General features: G+C 33.3%; 2 protein-coding genes across 2 annotated transcripts; both read right to left on the bottom strand.

Annotated features, from left to right (window-relative positions):
• Positions 1–99: 99 nt before the first annotated feature.
• On the bottom strand, positions 100–2,831 carry LOC120086967 (protein trichome birefringence-like 26). The gene is made up of 3 exons (XM_039043796.1): positions 2,374–2,831; positions 1,783–2,069; positions 100–943 (listed from the first exon to the last, which is right to left on the bottom strand). Exons 1-3 carry the CDS (start codon positions 2,588–2,590, stop codon positions 164–166), a joined length of 1,284 nt encoding a protein of 427 aa, XP_038899724.1. The 5' UTR covers positions 2,591–2,831; the 3' UTR covers positions 100–163.
• Positions 2,832–9,001: 6,170 nt separating this feature from the next.
• Positions 9,002–13,968, bottom strand: LOC120086251 (DEAD-box ATP-dependent RNA helicase 31-like). Its single transcript, XM_039042799.1, has 10 exons — positions 12,879–13,968; positions 12,129–12,235; positions 11,823–11,878; positions 11,355–11,576; positions 10,845–11,051; positions 10,655–10,741; positions 10,468–10,563; positions 9,966–10,181; positions 9,634–9,816; positions 9,002–9,544 (listed from the first exon to the last, which is right to left on the bottom strand). The coding sequence occupies exons 1-10, from the start codon at positions 13,823–13,825 to the stop codon at positions 9,317–9,319; spliced, it is 2,349 nt and encodes a 782-aa protein (XP_038898727.1). The 5' UTR covers positions 13,826–13,968; the 3' UTR covers positions 9,002–9,316.
• Positions 13,969–16,600: the final 2,632 nt, after the last annotated feature.

Below are 16,600 nucleotides of genomic sequence, written 5' to 3'. Positions count from 1 at the left end.
TGTAAACAAATAATATTTAGTTCAGTTCATATGATATTTTTTTTAAATAATTAAAATCCTTTTCCTAGGTAAAACAACATACTCTCAAAGCAACCAAAATCCTTAGAAATAATGTCACTTTGTATTGCAATGTTGTGAAAAAATGGCAAAATCCTTTGAATCCTCAGGCTGTTACATCATGAATCAACAATTGGAATAGCAAATCATTCCAGGAGTCTATTGGACCTGGTAAACACCAATGTAAACAATCAGTCTGAACTTTTTCATTTCCACGAGAAAATGGATGGAATTGCCTATATGAACCTGGATGGCCATCGGGTCTCAACAACGAGAGTCGCGTCGTGTCGAGAAGCTTCAAAGTTTGGGCCTTTCCATTTCTGGAGCTAACAATCTTCTGAAACTCTTCCAGTTCAATATTCCTCATTGCTATATCCACATCTTTCATATCAACCTCCCCTCCTTTATAGGGCACTGTCCTGTTGCATTGCCCTCCAGTGAACCATTCTCCATTCTCAAAATGATCTGGTGTGGTGGTTCTAAACAAAACAAATGCGTTGTGATGAGAACTTGTAATGTAGTCAAATACCAAGCTGATAGCTTTTCGATACGCATATTCAAACCCGAGGTCTGTCACGTTCTTTTCCAAGCAGTTATGGCAGCCGATCACAGTGTCGTTTTCATAGTATATAGCAGACTTCAAAAACCATTTCCCACCAGCAACTACAACATAGTCAAGATCCTTGTACTGGGATGTCCATTCTTCGTTGAGCATGTCGACATGCAGCTTGATCTCGGAACTAGAAACTCCATTTATATCCTCAAAAATGGCTGCTTTGGTTAGGAAGGGAGCCCAAATGACTGAAAGTGTGAAGTTGTGAGATGGGAAGTGCCATTTTTTGGATCTGTACTCTTCATCATGGTAGACCTCAATCGCTTGCTCCACCTGTGGACATTGCCACTGGACTTTGATCACTAAAAATAAAACCATACTGAAGACCAAACAAATCAACAGGCAAAATAAATGATGCTAAAGAATAAAAAAGAACACGACAAGAACCAAAGTCAACTATTGTCTATTTCTAAAATGTGGGGTTTTAAGATGTGAAATCCAACCAGATTTCATATACAGTGAAGTTTGGTCCGCCATCAATATTCTATCCCACTCTCTAGAAAAAGAAATAGATAATTGAAATGGGTAACACTTATAGAGTTAATAATTAAATGCACATCAACATTTTTAAATAATTACAAATATAATAAAATTTATCAATGATAAACTGTTACTGATGAATTTCCATCAGCGATTGATTTCGAGAACTAAATCTAAATTTTGTTATATCTGTAAAATCCTTTTGTAATGTGCTATATCTGTTAATATTTTGAGCTTGATTGCTATATTTGAAACGACTCCCAAAAAAAAAAAAAAGCAGGCTGAGTCGTTGGATTGTTAATTATTGAGAGTTATAGTAGTTGGTTGATTGGTGAATTATTGAGGATGCAAAAGTTGATGTGTTCACTGTAGCAGAAAGCTAAACATGTTATTATGATAATGGCAGCATAAAGGAAGATGTAAAATTAAGCTTCCTTTGCTTCTAAAGAAAGTAATGTGACAGGGAAATGGACATGGGGGTCTATGTTCTAACCATTAAACATAAAATACTTTATTTCCTTTTCCACATTCAAGCCAACAATTACCCGACTGATCTCGCCTGTTTAAACTCGGAAACGATGTCGAAAACAAGATTAATAATTGGTTGAGAGTTGATTGAGTTGAGGTTGTACCTGAGAAAGAATGCAAAGCAATGACTGAACATGGTTACGTTGGATGGAATCGCCAATGAAAGCCCATGATTTGTTCCTCATTAGATGAAGAAACTTCCCGGGATCGAACCTCGGCAACTCGCAGTCCAGTGGTTTCCATCTCCAGTAAAGATAACCGGTGTCGGGCCGCCCGTTCCGCATACAATTCTGATGAGATTCAATGACATGGCAACTCTCATTTGTGTAAGAAGGTCCTGTAGGGTCTGCAACCCATTCCCCCACAAATATATCACATTCTGCACTACTATCTGAATTTCAAATAAAAACCATAATCAGTGCCCTTCAAACTTCAAACATACAAATTTAAGCAACAAAAGTACAGATAATAATGTGGATTAAACATTTGGAAAGCTACTACTCAGATTGACCAAGCATTTGTTTGTGTTTCTTTAGAACAGAACATAACACAGTACCACCAAATCAAGTATGTTTCAATGAAACTAGTTGTCTCTCATTAACTTCAATTCTATTTGTCTAAAAAAACAAGCTTCGTCAAAACATCAAGAAGGTGGTTAACTTAAAATGTTGAAATTCAGGTCAAAATTTTCTCACCATTTTGAGGTTGGATTTGAGCCAAATCTTGTAAAATGGGAGTGGAATCAAGAGGAGACTCTGCAACAGTGTTCTGAATTGAGGATGAAACTAGTTTGAAAGAAACAGAAAGAAAAATGTGAAATGAAAGAGCAGCAAAGAGTAAAAAGAGGGCACATTTTAGAACAACATATCTATGCTTTCTGAAGAAAAATGGGTTATGGGATTCAATCTTCATTTCTCTATGAGAATGAGAGAAATTTAGAATGAAGGGATGAAGTGAAAAAAAGGTAAAACAGAGCACTTAATTTTGCAACCAATCAAACAAAGCCTTAATTAAGAGGGAGTTGGGGAATTGGGATGTGAGTTTAAATCTTTGATTTTGAAAGGGTTTTGAGATGATGGTGATTGGTGGGTGTAGATGGGGATGTCGAATCAAATCCATAATGTAATTACTAATCTCCATTATCTTTCTAAGTCTCTTTTTCTTTCTTTGCCTTCTTAGTTCTTACCCTCATAGATAAGCTTCTTTCTTTTTCTTTGCTTTTTCCCCTCCATTATCACCTTTAAGCTTTTTGTTTTTCCTTACCCTACCCTTCACTTCACTATTTATTCCATGAGAATGACACATTGTGATTCTCCAATAACCATTGGAAGGGTATTTGAAATCTAGTTCTTGTTTCTTGTTTTTAAATATCTAAAGATGAAACTGAAACCTATTTCTGTTTGAAAAGAAATATAAAATATAAACTTATTTGATAATTATTTTTATTTTTTATTTTTTTAAAATCTTTTTATGGTTTTTTTTTTTTAATTTTTTTTCTTTTTTCCTTTTTAGAAGTTTAAATATAATTTAGTTATATTATATCAAAAAATATATAGCATGCATTTACATATATAAATTGAAAGCAATAATACAATTATTTATATTCTTCCAATGTTGTCCAAAATTAATCTGTCATGTTATATCTTACTTAGTCATTCACTTTAAATGATATTATTATTAATTCATACCCAACTCAGTTATATTACTTTGACAATGTGATTGTAAAATATTGAAGTGAGTCTAAATTATGTTTAAGAAACAAAATTTATGGATGACAAAATTCTAATTGGTTCTAAGTGTACTAAAAATTAAATGCCAATGAAATTCTAAATTGAAAATTGAAAATTATATAAATATACATACTTCAAAATTCAAAATAATATAAAAATTTAAATATTGAAAGTTTTAAAAATTGAAATTAAAATAATACATAAATATAAATAATGCATAATTAAGAAATTAAAAAAAAAAAAAAAACAAAAACAAACAAACAAACAAGTGGTATCTTTTTTCCCCTTATTTTCTTAAATATAATTTAGTTATATAACATCAAAAAATACATAGAAGGCATTAAAGTATATAAAATAATCACAATGAAAATATTTACATTATTTAGTACCAAATAATTTCATTTCTTTTTTAAAAATGTAAATAAGTCTCAATACGAAATTAAAAACAATAATAAAATTACTTATATTCATTGATAAACTTCTATCCATTTTAAACGATGATTACATTTCGTGTGAGATTTGAAAAATTCACACTAAAATATTCCAACCCAAAATTTGGATGCTTTGAATGTTCCATTAATGTAAAATTAAGATTTGAAATTTGCATGACTTGAAAAAGCAATAGTCTATTACATCTTTTTTTGAAAAGAAAAATGTTAAGAACATCAACACATTAATTATAACAGTAATATCAGCATTAATTGTTGATAATTTCTTACCTAATCGCACAGTTCCTTTTGATATTTTTTTCACTAATGTTGTTACTCAACAATAAGTGATGTTCCATTCTTTTTCTTCTTCACATATCAACACTAACTGTTACTTTTATTGTATAAGTTTTTCAACATAATTTGTTACTTTATACTAATCACTTAAGGCATTGATAGATTCAATGCATGTGAATTGTTGTTCGAATTCATGTTTTCTTTTAACTGATTAGGTGCGGAAAAGAATAACAACGTAAAAGCATATTACTAATAGTCGAGCCTCTCACTAGGATAGGTTTATATCACTAATAGAAGTTTATTATTTATATGCATATCAATGATAGATTTATTATTACTAATATAGTTCTATCGCTAATAGAAGTTTATCACTTGTCAATGATAGAACCATATCACTAAATCCATATCAATGATATGTTTCTATTATGTCACTGATAGAATTATAATACTGATAAATTACTTTTCAATGATTAGAAGTTAGAAGGATTCATGATCAGCGTGAAGAATGATCCAAAATCCAAATCAAAATGTCAAGAAATAATAAAAAATGAGACGAACGATTCAATCACTTTGACGAAGTTTAATGAGAAAAATCAAAATCAAGAAGAATCAAAAATCAAATCAAACATTTCAACAAAAGAGACGCATAATTTTCTATTAGGTTATAATTGAGAAATACAAGACAAATTTTAAAATAGACAACCTTAAAAAATATGAAAGTATAAAAGAATTTGTTAGGTTATCATTCCTTGTGATATAATATGGACACACATAATAAAAATGACTAACAAATAATTAAACAAAAAATAATGGGCAGGAACTAAATGTTGAGTTCATCAAAATTTTAGAATTTTAAAAATTTAGAAGTCGACGTTTACAAATGAAATGAATGTTTGTGAATTAAAATTAATGATTTCAAGGGTGATTTGCGCACAAGGATATAATAGGAATAAAGTAAGATAAATTAGGAGATCTGGAAAATGGCTAGATTTATAATTCTTTTAAAATAGTGTTATATATCTAATTACAAATCGTAAAAGTGCTATCAATTGCAATTAACCTAAAAAAATTGATACAATGATTTATATCCTTCAATTGATGTCGAAATTTGATAGGCAATGTTATATTTACTTGGTCGTTTACCTTAAATGATGTTGATTCATATACAATCCAATTATATTGCTCTAATAACGTTGTGGTAAAATATTAAAATGAGACTAAATGCATGTTTAATAAGCCAAATTTATATATTGAAAAATTTAAATTAGTTGTAAGTGTTCTAAAAATTACTATAGCCATAAATGATTGAGTTTGAGTTTCAAACTAATTTGATTGTTCTTTGATTGATTTTTGTCTTTGTTATTCTAGCATGTTTGCTCCTAATGCTATTGGACATTTGACAAATGTTTAAATGATGTTTACTTAGTTTCTTACTTGAGAGAGGAATTTAGGTTAGATCTAATGTGTTAGACTATTGTTCAAATATTGCACGAAAGTGATAGGTGATTAATAAAGATCAATTATGAAGGGCATTAACTGTTGCACCTAATTAGTTAATTGCAAACAGATGAATTGGTCATTAGGTGTTAGAAAGGGTTGAGCTTGAAAGAGGATACCTTAATATTAGACTTCTAGTCTATGATTGACATTAAATTAATCTAAGGGTTAAACAATTAATTCAGTTCATCCGTTGACGAAGGCGATTGACTAAATGTGTATGTATGATATAAAAATAAATAGAGTGGTCTAGTACAAGCAAACACTGGCAATAAGTAATAAACTTAAGAATATTCCAAGTATCGTATCTCACAAGACTAGATGTAATTCAACTTCTCCTCTAACAATGTAAACAATGAAAACTGATGGCAACAAGTATAAACCGGGATTTTGGGTGATATGCAAAATATTAAAGTAGACAAGAAATGGAAATAGGGATTTACAGTCAAGCTTCAACTATTAGACCTTATGCCATGAGCTATGCAGTAGCATCACATCGTCAGCGACCCAACATAGACAGAAAACTTTTTCTATTTGGTCTTGTTCTCAAGTTCTCTAGGAGCCTAAATAGCTAAGCCTATATTTATGACTAGTTGAATCTTAGATCACTCTATTGTTCAAGCCTAAATAGCCAAGCCTATCTTTATGACTAGTTGAATTTTAGATCATTTTCATGCAATTTCTAAATCTTATGGTGTACCTTAACTCTAAAATTACATGGCAATCCTATCTCTAGTCCACTAGCATATTAAATTTAGTGGCCAATTCAATTTAACAAGATAACATTAAACTCAACAAAGGAAATGTAAAGGTCAATTCAACATATCAACATGATGATTTAGCATTTGCCCAAGCCATAAGGTCTTAGTATTTCTAAGGTCTTAGTATATCCACATGATTGAATCCGTTTGAAATTTAGCTCATAAATGGAAAAGAATAAATAACTTCTATTAATTCAAAAGTCATGGATACAATGGATACGCTTGAAGAATAAACAAAAGAGAAATGAAAAGTACAAAAGGAAATATCTAAATGAATACTAGAAAATACATTCATAAGACTCCTTAAGGTGAAATCTCTCTCTAAGCTCACTAAGTCGAGTTCACTTCCTTTAAAGGTGAATCCTCTCTCTATACACGTTTTTATGGGTAGAAATGACCTAGAACTAGGGTTTTGAAGAGGAATTCTCATTCTAAAAGGTTTGTTGAATGAATTTGGTGAAAATTCTTCCAACTGAACCTTCTTTTTTAATGTTATTTATGCATTGCTTAAGAACTAAGCAGATTTAAATTAAGAGTGATTTGATAATATCAAAAAAGTGTTATCTCGCTCAACTTAGATTGTGCTCGTTTTAGTATCTTACGTGCTTATTTGATGATTTTGTAGGCATTAAGCATTTAGGATGTAATCGGGTCTTTTTGCAATCAGGCCTTTTTACTTACATACCAATCGGATCAAAGAGGAGGCATAATTAACACGTTGTCCCTGTTTCCAAGGTTGCAACCCCTAGCCTCAACATTGCGCAATGCTAAGAGACAATAGTTTAAGGTAGCGTGGGCTGCCGTTAGCAATGTCACGATGCTATTGGCCTGTTATAAATAGTTTCTTTCCTCTTTTAGGCTAAATTAGCTCTGATTCCCTGGATTTCTCTAAACCCCTTTACCCTCTTCCTACTATATGTCTTCTGTATTTCATAATTTGGGTTATATTTTGGCTAATATTAAAGCTTGGCAATGGCATTAAGTGCCTAAGATAAAGCTTCTAGCTTGGGACTAAGATAAACCCAATTGTCTTTAGCTGAGGATTGCTTAAACTAAGTTTCTCATGAATGCTTGTGATTCTTGTCCTGATCTACATTTACATGCTCTGTGTTATGTTTGGTGTAAGATTGACTCGCTAACATGTAATTGTTATATGTTTAATCATCAAGGTATATGAATTGAAGTATGCTAGTGTGTTAATTAGGTGTTTAATTTATAGCATGGCAATATGATTTAGGCTATCCAAGTGTTTAAGTGTCTTAACTTTCTCCAAATCTTAATGTGGGTATTAGATTTTCATTGTCCGCTATCGTGCCCAGTTAAATGAGCATCTGGTTTAATTTTCCTAATTAATAATTTAGTGTGCTTGACGTCGCCTTTACAAGCAAGTTACCTAAGTACTTGCATGATTGATTTATTGAAATTAGATGTCCTGAGACAATCGAAAAAATTTGACGAATCCAGATTCCTAAGCTACACTTTTTGACATTTGTAGTTCCCTTTTAAATCCTGCATTTTTATGACTGCATACTTCCTTTTGTTTTAGGTCACTTCCAAAAGCAAGCACATTTATTTACCACTGCCAGTGCCATATTTAACTATTTTTGGGGGACATAATTGTCATAAGATATTGTTTAACCATAACACAAATATGGGGAAACAAACTGAACGTCTCTTATAATAACCTTTTTTTCATTGCAAAGGCTTTACTGGTTCCACAAGTAAATGTTTTGACAAATAATCCGAAGGTTTGAATCAATCAACAGAAACATGCCCGGCCAAACAATGCAACACAACTATAGCCCATTGATCATCTAAGAAAGCTAAGTGCATATTTCGAAAGATTTTAAAATGGTTAAAATCATTTTTATCATATTTAAAATTATTCTAAAACACACTGTTAATCACTTGAAATTAATTTAATATTTAATTTTACACTTTCAAATGCAATTTTCATATCATCAAAATTTTCTTTGAACGATTTGGTGCATGTTTTAGAGTAATTTTAAAAATGACAACTCAGAATCACTCCCAAACATGCCTTGAGATAAAACTAAACCTATAATATACAAAGAAGAAATGAGTCTATAAAGTCTCAACTGATGTTGAGAAGTGAGCCTGGAATCTCATTTCAACAAAAAGCATGATTCACTGCTGAAAAGGTGAAAAGTCTATAAAGTCTCTTGGCAATCACTTCTTGTGTTGTAGGCCCACTTCCTAAATTGTTCATAACTTCACTATAAAGTCTTCTCAAAATTCGCAACTTTTTTCATGGCTAAGAGTATTTTATTGTTTCTTCAAGGAAATAGCTTGACTTGACCTCCAAAAATGATTAGCAGCTTTAAATTAATCAACCAAACATAGATGATAATATCAAACCACCCTTGCTTCCATTATGTTAAAAGAGGCTCCTCACTCCCATTGCCTAAGAAACATGTAACTTTATACATACATATAAGTTTGTTGGTATTGTCTAATAGATTATGCAACGCTAGTTGAATTTTGGTGGTGAATAGAGTAGTCTTGTTTGTTTTTTTGTTGAGGGTGCATGAAAAACAATCTTTACAAGAATAGAATGGCTCAATAAAATACTATTCTTGAACTGGGAGATTTAGAAAGGCAAATCTACAAGAATTTTATATTTCAAACTTGAGTTTTACTAATGTAACCCACACTACAATGTAAAAGAGAATGAATTATAACAATTGGCTGAAAAGGAAAAAAGGAAATGAATGTAAAATTCCTTCCTCGTCAAAACTGCAAATTGGTTAACGAAAAATCAAACTTACAGATCGAAAGAAGAGAAAGGAGTCATTTGTTCTGTGGCTGCAAATTGGCTGAAAGAAACAATTGGTTCTTACCTCACATTCTGGTGCAAGAGTCGTTTCCTTTATACATTCTCTATGACAAGTTGCAACTTTCAAATTATTTCACACGTAAGCCAGGGATATTCTTGAGACCCATCTTCCCAAGTACTAGTTTGGGAATGGCCGGAGGATTGTCAAGTCCCATGCTTCGACTGAACTCATTGGCGAGTTCGACTAGTCTATACTTGTCCCTTCCTACCGTCTTGTTTGAGTTATAGTAACCAAGCCACGCCTGGTATGCTGCTTCTTTATTCTTCATCTCAACATGAGCCAGAGCTCGGTCCACCTGTTTACATTTGATGTTAGAGGTTCACACAGATTCTTAATCGATTTTCTTTCAGTAATTGGGAAAAAAATCCAGCAAGAAAGAGAGACCTTTTTCTTTGCTTCCAGATCAATTAGGGGCATAGGAGCTTTTGATATAGGCAAGTCCTTAACCGTAGACAAAAAGAATTCTTCCCAAGGCGCTAGCAACAATATGCCCTGCCCTTCTTTGCCTTTACGCCCTGTTCTACCAAGTCGATGAATATACTGTTCTCTATCAGCAGGCAAGCCAACCTAAAGCAAAGAAGCTTTTTGGATCAAACTAGTCTACATTTCAAAGTCCAGTCTAAAAAGCTCAAGTTGTGATAAGATAAAAGTAAAGGTAGTATTTACAACAACTTTCTCCTCAACATGTGCTAGGTGGTCGAATGAGATCAAATTACCTGTATGACAAGGGTCACATCGGGATAATCAACTCCACGAGCTGAAACATCTGAAGTTACAAGGATGAGGCCTTTTGACTTTCGAAACTCGTCAGAAACCCTGGTTCTGTAACTCTGCGGTTTCCTAGAATGAATCTCTCTGATGTTCAAGTTTAGCTCACCAAGAAGGTCGGCAACCATTCGTGTAACCATAGCAGTTGTGCAGAATACAAGAACCTGCATCCATCAAGAGATCAATTAGAATTCCCTGAACAGGTACAACAAAACAGGAGAGAACATTCTCATAACAAGTTTACCTATCCTAGGAATAATTAGCTAGCATTATCAATGATTTTCATCTATAGCATTAGTTCATAGCATTTTCAGATAACAACTTTGTTTCACATATGGAGAAGATTTGGAGAATAGTGAGCTAGGAATTAAATATCCCCATTATAACAGATAAGGAAATTACTAAAACCGAGCTATTGTGTAAATTTGACAGCATGATTGAAGTTAATACCTTATAGTCAACGTCATCAGCAATATGTTCTTTAAGAATAGCATAGAGCAGACTAAAATGCTTCTCCAATGGAGCAACAATTTGCATCTGTCTCACCTGAAATGATCCAGTTGGTTATTATATGACCAAATTCATTCCAGATGGTATAAGAGCCAGAAGATGATCCAGTTGCTTATCATAGACCTACCTGTGCATGTGTGTCCTCACTGCCTTCTTGAATTGTATTGACAAATTCATGATCTCTTCTCAATGCAATGTGACTGATTTGGCGGACCTTTATTCAAGAGGAATGTTTAGCATTTAGTATTTTCTTACGTTCAAATGAGGGGGTATGATGAGAAACAAGTAACAACATCGCAAAAGCAGTGAATAAATACCTCATCTGGTACGGTGGCAGAAAACAGAAGAGTTTGCCTTTGTTTTGGAACTGCAGCAACAATCCTCTCAATGTCCTTGCGAAATCCCATGTCTAATAAATGATCAGCTTCGTCAAGAACAAGGACCTTGACACCCATCAGTCTAGTTGCAAAACCTGCAGTATTCTCTATATGATCTTTCAGCCTTCCAGGAGTTGCAACAAGAATCTGCAGTTCCAAGTTTGTGAAATTTTAAAGGTATCACCACCATCATCTTATTGAAGAAATCGGCATAAAACTGAATTTCAAACTCACTGATCAAATTCAATGTATTTTACCAGCTCAAAGTGAATATGCAGCATTCAGTAGTGCTAGTGGTAGTAGTAGCTAAGCTAATTCCAAAATATTAAGCCACTTATTATCAAGATATTAAGCTTGCAAAACATTCAGGGTCATGACAAAATTATGTCTAACATTCAAACGGTTGGTAACATATCTAACTTCATGCTACTTTGACCTAGGAAAACTAACCTGGCAAGGGTTTGCTTGCATGCGTTTCTGTTCAAGGGCAAGTCTTGTACCTCCTATTACAACTTGAACGCCAATAGTAGGGTGGTACTTCAAAAGAGTATTGGCTTCAGTGGCAGCCTGCGTGGCAAGCTCTCGGGTTGGGCATATAACAAGAACAAGAATTGGAGGCCGCTTCTGATCACCATTAGGTGGAGACTTCACAACAACTTCAATTGAGGGAAGCTGAAATAAAGAACTTGAAAAGTTGATAAAGTAAAAAGTTGCATGATTCAAAAACTGAAGGGAAAATAAAGACAATAAACTTCAAAATAGTTCTTTTTTAGATTATGTCAACAATAAAGCAACATTCCGGTAATCTAGGGGCACAAAGTAGTAAATTAATCAGTATTGTTTCATTCTATTAAATTGTCTTTCTTTTGAACTATCAAATGGAAATGACCTATTGCGTAGGATCATCATGTAACTTACCAAAAAAGCCACAGTTTTGCCAGTCCCTGTTTTTGCTTTGGCAAGAACATCCTTACCTAGAAACACAAGTGCAAGTACCTCGGTAAGAAGAGCAACTATGCAGAGACTTAAGGGAACTAAATGCATGTATGAAATTTTCAGGGATGCACTGAATTGTAAACCCTTTTGAAAATGGTCACAAAAACTGTGGAGTAGAATACTGAAAAAATCAGACAGTATACTTAATTTTGAAAAAGAGGAGTGAGTGGTATTATTATACATTAAGGACGTAGTTTAAGTTCAAGCACTTAAGGAAAAGAAACTAACCTTTTAGTATTAGAGGAAGTGTGGCCTCCTGTACTACAGTCATCTTCTCATATCCAGCATCCTTGATACCCTTTAATGACAAGGGTGATATTGAACACTGATCGAATCTGCAGGCATGAATAGCAGTCATGCATCCATATAGACAGGCCACAGGAAAATCATTTCTTTACACTCACATATGCCTTCCCATTTTGCTATTTTTATTTGTAGGAAATAAAAAGATGCAGACCACCAGAACTTCGTTGACTATCATGGGCAATTTGCCATTTTACTTAAGGTTGCAATTCTCAATTGTTCATTGAGTCTCTGTTAAAAGAAGGTCTGATTACCAAATCATTGGTTGAGAGAATATATTGTGGGTGGAGGGGAATGTTATAAAATCTGCCCGGATGTTCAGAGAACTTTGAAGTGGCATGAGAAAGTGGTTCCCTTTTTGGCTTTTATTGCTCGGATAAGTTTCCAACGCTAGAAACTTAAGAAGTTTGAACCCGTTCTTTCTTTTGTTATAGACTAATTTCAGAGTGCTTGTTCTCCCTCCAGTTGGTTAGTCCTGGAGCCTTACCTACTCGACTACTTTCAGATTTGTGGCAATTCATGGTCTCTTATTGAAATGAAAAAAGATACCAGTTTACGTAGAACAAAAATTTGAAATGAAAAACATGAGTAATCTTAACTAATTGATAACGCAATATGTGCTTAAGAAAACAGAAACAAATTGGAAATGGACCTTTACAGTTTTATTTGACGTACCTAGTTTCACTCAAATACGAGTCAGACCTTCGTGGGGGATTGCGTGGTCGATCCTTTTCACTCGCTTTCTCCCCAGATGGGAACAAAGCACTAGTACTTTTTCTCAACAGAGAATTGTCTTCGTCGTCATCGTTGTCGTCGTCGGTACTATCTTCATCGCTTAGAAAGTCCCTAACACTAGTTTTAATTCTGCTTCCCTCATCATCATCATCTTCCTCGTCCTCCTCCCTTTCACCTTCACTTGCAAAACGGGCTTGGTTCTTAGACTCCCTCCCACTTCTCCCTAAACTATCACGACCTGGAATCCGTTGATTTCTTGAATTAATCTCTCTCGTCGCACGTCCTCTCCCAATCGAAGAATCCACATTATCTCTACGAAAAACACGACCATTGCTGCGTGAGCGGAAGTCTTCTCTCTCGTCTTCATACTCACGCTTGAATCGCCTAACATTCCCTGAATTCTTCGCATACGACTCCATTGAAGGGCCTCGAGGTCTCCGACCCTCTGAAAACTCCCGTAACTCGTACGACTGTCGATCCCTCCCCTTCTTCAACGGTGGCGACTCCCTATCCCTTCCTCTACTACGCCTATGATCTTCTTCCGACTCTTCATCGCTCGTGATTCGCCCACGAAATGAGCTGGTTTTCAAGTCGCTAACCCAATCACTCAGTTCAGCCTCATCCTCAGCAAGACTCTTAGAGCCACCGAACCTTCCTCTCTCGGAGCCCCTAACGGGGACGCTGCTCCGTCGGACTGCTTGGAAACTATGCGAAGGGCGAGAAGAGAAGGCCACAGAGGCGTACTTGAGCTTGAAGGGGAAGACGCGAGAGAAAATGGGAATTGTTCGACATTGCCGAGTGAAGGGTTGGAGCTTCATTAGGGGAAAACGAGCTAGAGGAAATGGATGGTTGACGAGATGGAGGCGAGGGAGAAGCTTGATAGGCATAGTAGAACTTCCAAATTCCTGGATTACCGGCAGCTACCGGAGACGGTGGATAGGCGGAGAAGATGGGTGAAGGAACGTTGCATTAGGGTTTAAAGGGCTCCGAGGATTGAGGGTTTTGGGGTTTAAGGTAATGGATGGATACTCTTCTACTAATAATGAAAGATGTTTATCTTAAAATTTTGCTATATTTATAAATGAGTTGATTCATTTTTTATTATTAAAAATTTATAGCGTGTTCGTAAATTGGATTGGGTTTTTGATATTTTAGGCCCAACTCTATAGTTTGATTTGTGTATTTTTCTAACCCAAACTAATGTTAAATTATGAACTCGAACCGAACCAAACCAACCCATAAAAAATAGGTTGGGTTGATTCGATTCCTTCAAAAAAGTTTGGAATCACCAATAAAAAAACACATAAGATTCCACAATCACGTGAACGATATCCAAAATCTATTATAATAAAACAAGTTTCCAAAATTCACAAGAAAGACCATAATGTCTACAAAATTCAAAACATTTCCAAATGTCTACAAAATTCATAAGACTATAATGTCTACTAGGGATGTTCATGGGTTGGATTAGGTTGAAAGACTTTTTAGACCCAACTCAATTGTTCGAGTTGTAAATTTTTTCAACTCAAATAACCTTTATTAAAAAATGAAACTAACCCAACCCAACCATGAAATATTTGGATTGGGTTGGTTCGGGTTAATCGGGTCATTTATTTAAAATTTTATTCTAAAAAGAAGCAAACGTAAATATGTAAAAGTCTAATTTAATTATTTTCATATATTGAATTAAGATTAACAACTTAATTTCAATTTATATAGTGAAAGTTTTCTTTCTAAAGTGTAAAGAAACTACTTCTAAGGGTTGTTGAAGAATAAATTATTCAAAAGATATTGGAATTAAATAAAATTAAAATCAATATATGTATAATTAATTGTGTTATAAGTAAGAAAAAATATATTTTAAAGTTAATAATAAATTCGGATTGGTTCGGGTTGGTTTGGATTATATTAGGTGAATCCATGAACCAACCCAATCCATAAAATTTTCATTTATTTGAACTCAACCCAACCCAAATGAGTTGATAACCCGACTCAAACCGCATGGGTTGAATTGGGTTGGATTGATCGGTTTTTTCGGGTCATTGGGTTTTTTTGAACACCCCTAAAAATTTACTACCCTATTTTTTTTTTCAAATTCATCTTTAGTTTCAACACTTCCTCGACAATTTGGTGGAAGTTATAATATTATTTTTCTTTTATGTAAGTTAAAATACCTTTTTTATTTCATTATAAATTAGTACGATTTTCTATTGATTTTTTTTTATTATTACTCACAGGTTTACAGTGAGGATTATCCAAGAGAAAAGTTGCACAATCTTTCAAAGGTGATGTACTTAGTTTTTTTTTTGTTTGAAATGAGTTATTTTATTGTTTATATTGTTCTAAAATTTTTATATATACACTAACATTTTTTTAAAAAAAAATATTTGTACAGCAAAAAAGAAAAAAAAAAACTACATAAATGAGTAGTTGAAGATTAATCATCGCATGAATAAGTTGTTATGAAACTTCAGGCACGAAAAATCGAATGTTCTATTTTGTTTAATCTAATATTATAGTTTATACTAAAAAGAGAGAGTTACATATTAATATCACCAAAAACATATTGTCCTATAAAAAAATGTACACATGATTTTAAAAGGGTTGAGGTTATACGTGATGTTGTTAATGATATTGTTATTATTTGGATAGTATTTAGTTAGGGTTTTCATATTTAATTTTGTTAGATGTTAAGTCAGTACGTAAATAACACCAACAATCCCTATTTCATGTCGTTATGGTTTTGTTTTTGTTTCCAAAGTATTGAGTTAGAGATTGTATATTTCATTTTGTAAAATCTAATTAGTTTTTTAAAAAATGCCACTTATTATGGTGTTCATGTTATCCCTAAAACCTTCAATGACATAGACATGAACGATATTGAATATTGAACCTGATTCGAGTATTGAGAGAGAAAATATTGGATTTGATTTTTTTATTATACAAATGATATTTAACTCAAAGTTTGATTGACCAAAAAGGGTGTTGAATCCTTTTCATCAAATTAAATAAAAATTTATAAATCACAAACTAACTACTTATACTACTATGTAGCACAAATGGCAAGTCTAGGTCGAACCACATGGAATTGTAGAGATTAGTTCCTCAAAGCCCATTTTTAACTAAAGTAGTAAATGGGAGGGAAGGGAAGTTTGGTGTGGATTGAAATTCGAATGCGTAGAAAATAAAATGCAAGAAAGTAAATAATAGAAATGTAATCAATAGAGAGGTTCTAGTTTAGAGGATCGAAATGGCCGAATGTAATTTTGTTCATCAAATTATCAAAATATAATTCCAGCTTCTTGCCTGTACCTAGCCCAATTGATTGGAAACCCAACCAATGGTCCTAATTACCTAATTAGCCAAACATGAATAGATGAATCCATACTAAACACATTTAACTAACCACATTATGCTCTAGGGAATATGTTAGGATGAGCATTTAATTTACAATCGTCTAATTAAACATTCAATATGGTTTCCTCAGGTCAATAGGTCAGTGCTCTTCTTATCGACAACAAATTACAATCCTATTTAACATTTTGCTTCCTAGAAATTAACTTATAATTTCATCTCACATATTATAAGTTAATCTCAAGCATTCAATCATAAATTCTCAAGTAATTTGTTAGACAACCAAGAAAAAATACAATTGATTAAGC

This window comes from Benincasa hispida, chromosome 9, assembly GCF_009727055.1.
Source record: "Benincasa hispida cultivar B227 chromosome 9, ASM972705v1, whole genome shotgun sequence".
Classification (NCBI taxonomy): Eukaryota; Viridiplantae; Streptophyta; class Magnoliopsida; order Cucurbitales; family Cucurbitaceae; genus Benincasa; species Benincasa hispida.
The sequence above is the reverse complement of the archived record's forward strand: the minus strand, read 5'-3'. Positions and strand labels throughout refer to the sequence as shown.

What these genes read in the sequence shown, in the direction of transcription:
- LOC120086967 (XM_039043796.1), bottom strand. Translation starts at nt 2,590, where the DNA reads ATGAAGATTGAATCCCATAACCCATTTTTCTTCAGAAAGCATAGATAT. An exon ending in TCAAATCCAACCTCAAAATG is followed by an intron (nt 2,070 to 2,373) that starts GTGAGAAAATTT and finishes TTTGAAATTCAG; the next exon opens with ATAGTAGTGCAGAATGTGAT. An exon ending in TGCTTTGCATTCTTTCTCAG is followed by an intron (nt 944 to 1,782) that starts GTACAACCTCAA and finishes CAATGTCCACAG; the next exon opens with GTGGAGCAAGCGATTGAGGT.
- LOC120086251 (XM_039042799.1), bottom strand. Translation starts at nt 13,825, where the DNA reads ATGCCTATCAAGCTTCTCCCTCGCCTCCATCTCGTCAACCATCCATTT. An exon ending in TCGTATTTGAGTGAAACTAG is followed by an intron (nt 12,236 to 12,878) that starts GTACGTCAAATA and finishes TCATGCCTGCAG; the next exon opens with ATTCGATCAGTGTTCAATAT. An exon ending in ACTTCCTCTAATACTAAAAG is followed by an intron (nt 11,879 to 12,128) that starts GTTAGTTTCTTT and finishes TTGTGTTTCTAG; the next exon opens with GTAAGGATGTTCTTGCCAAA.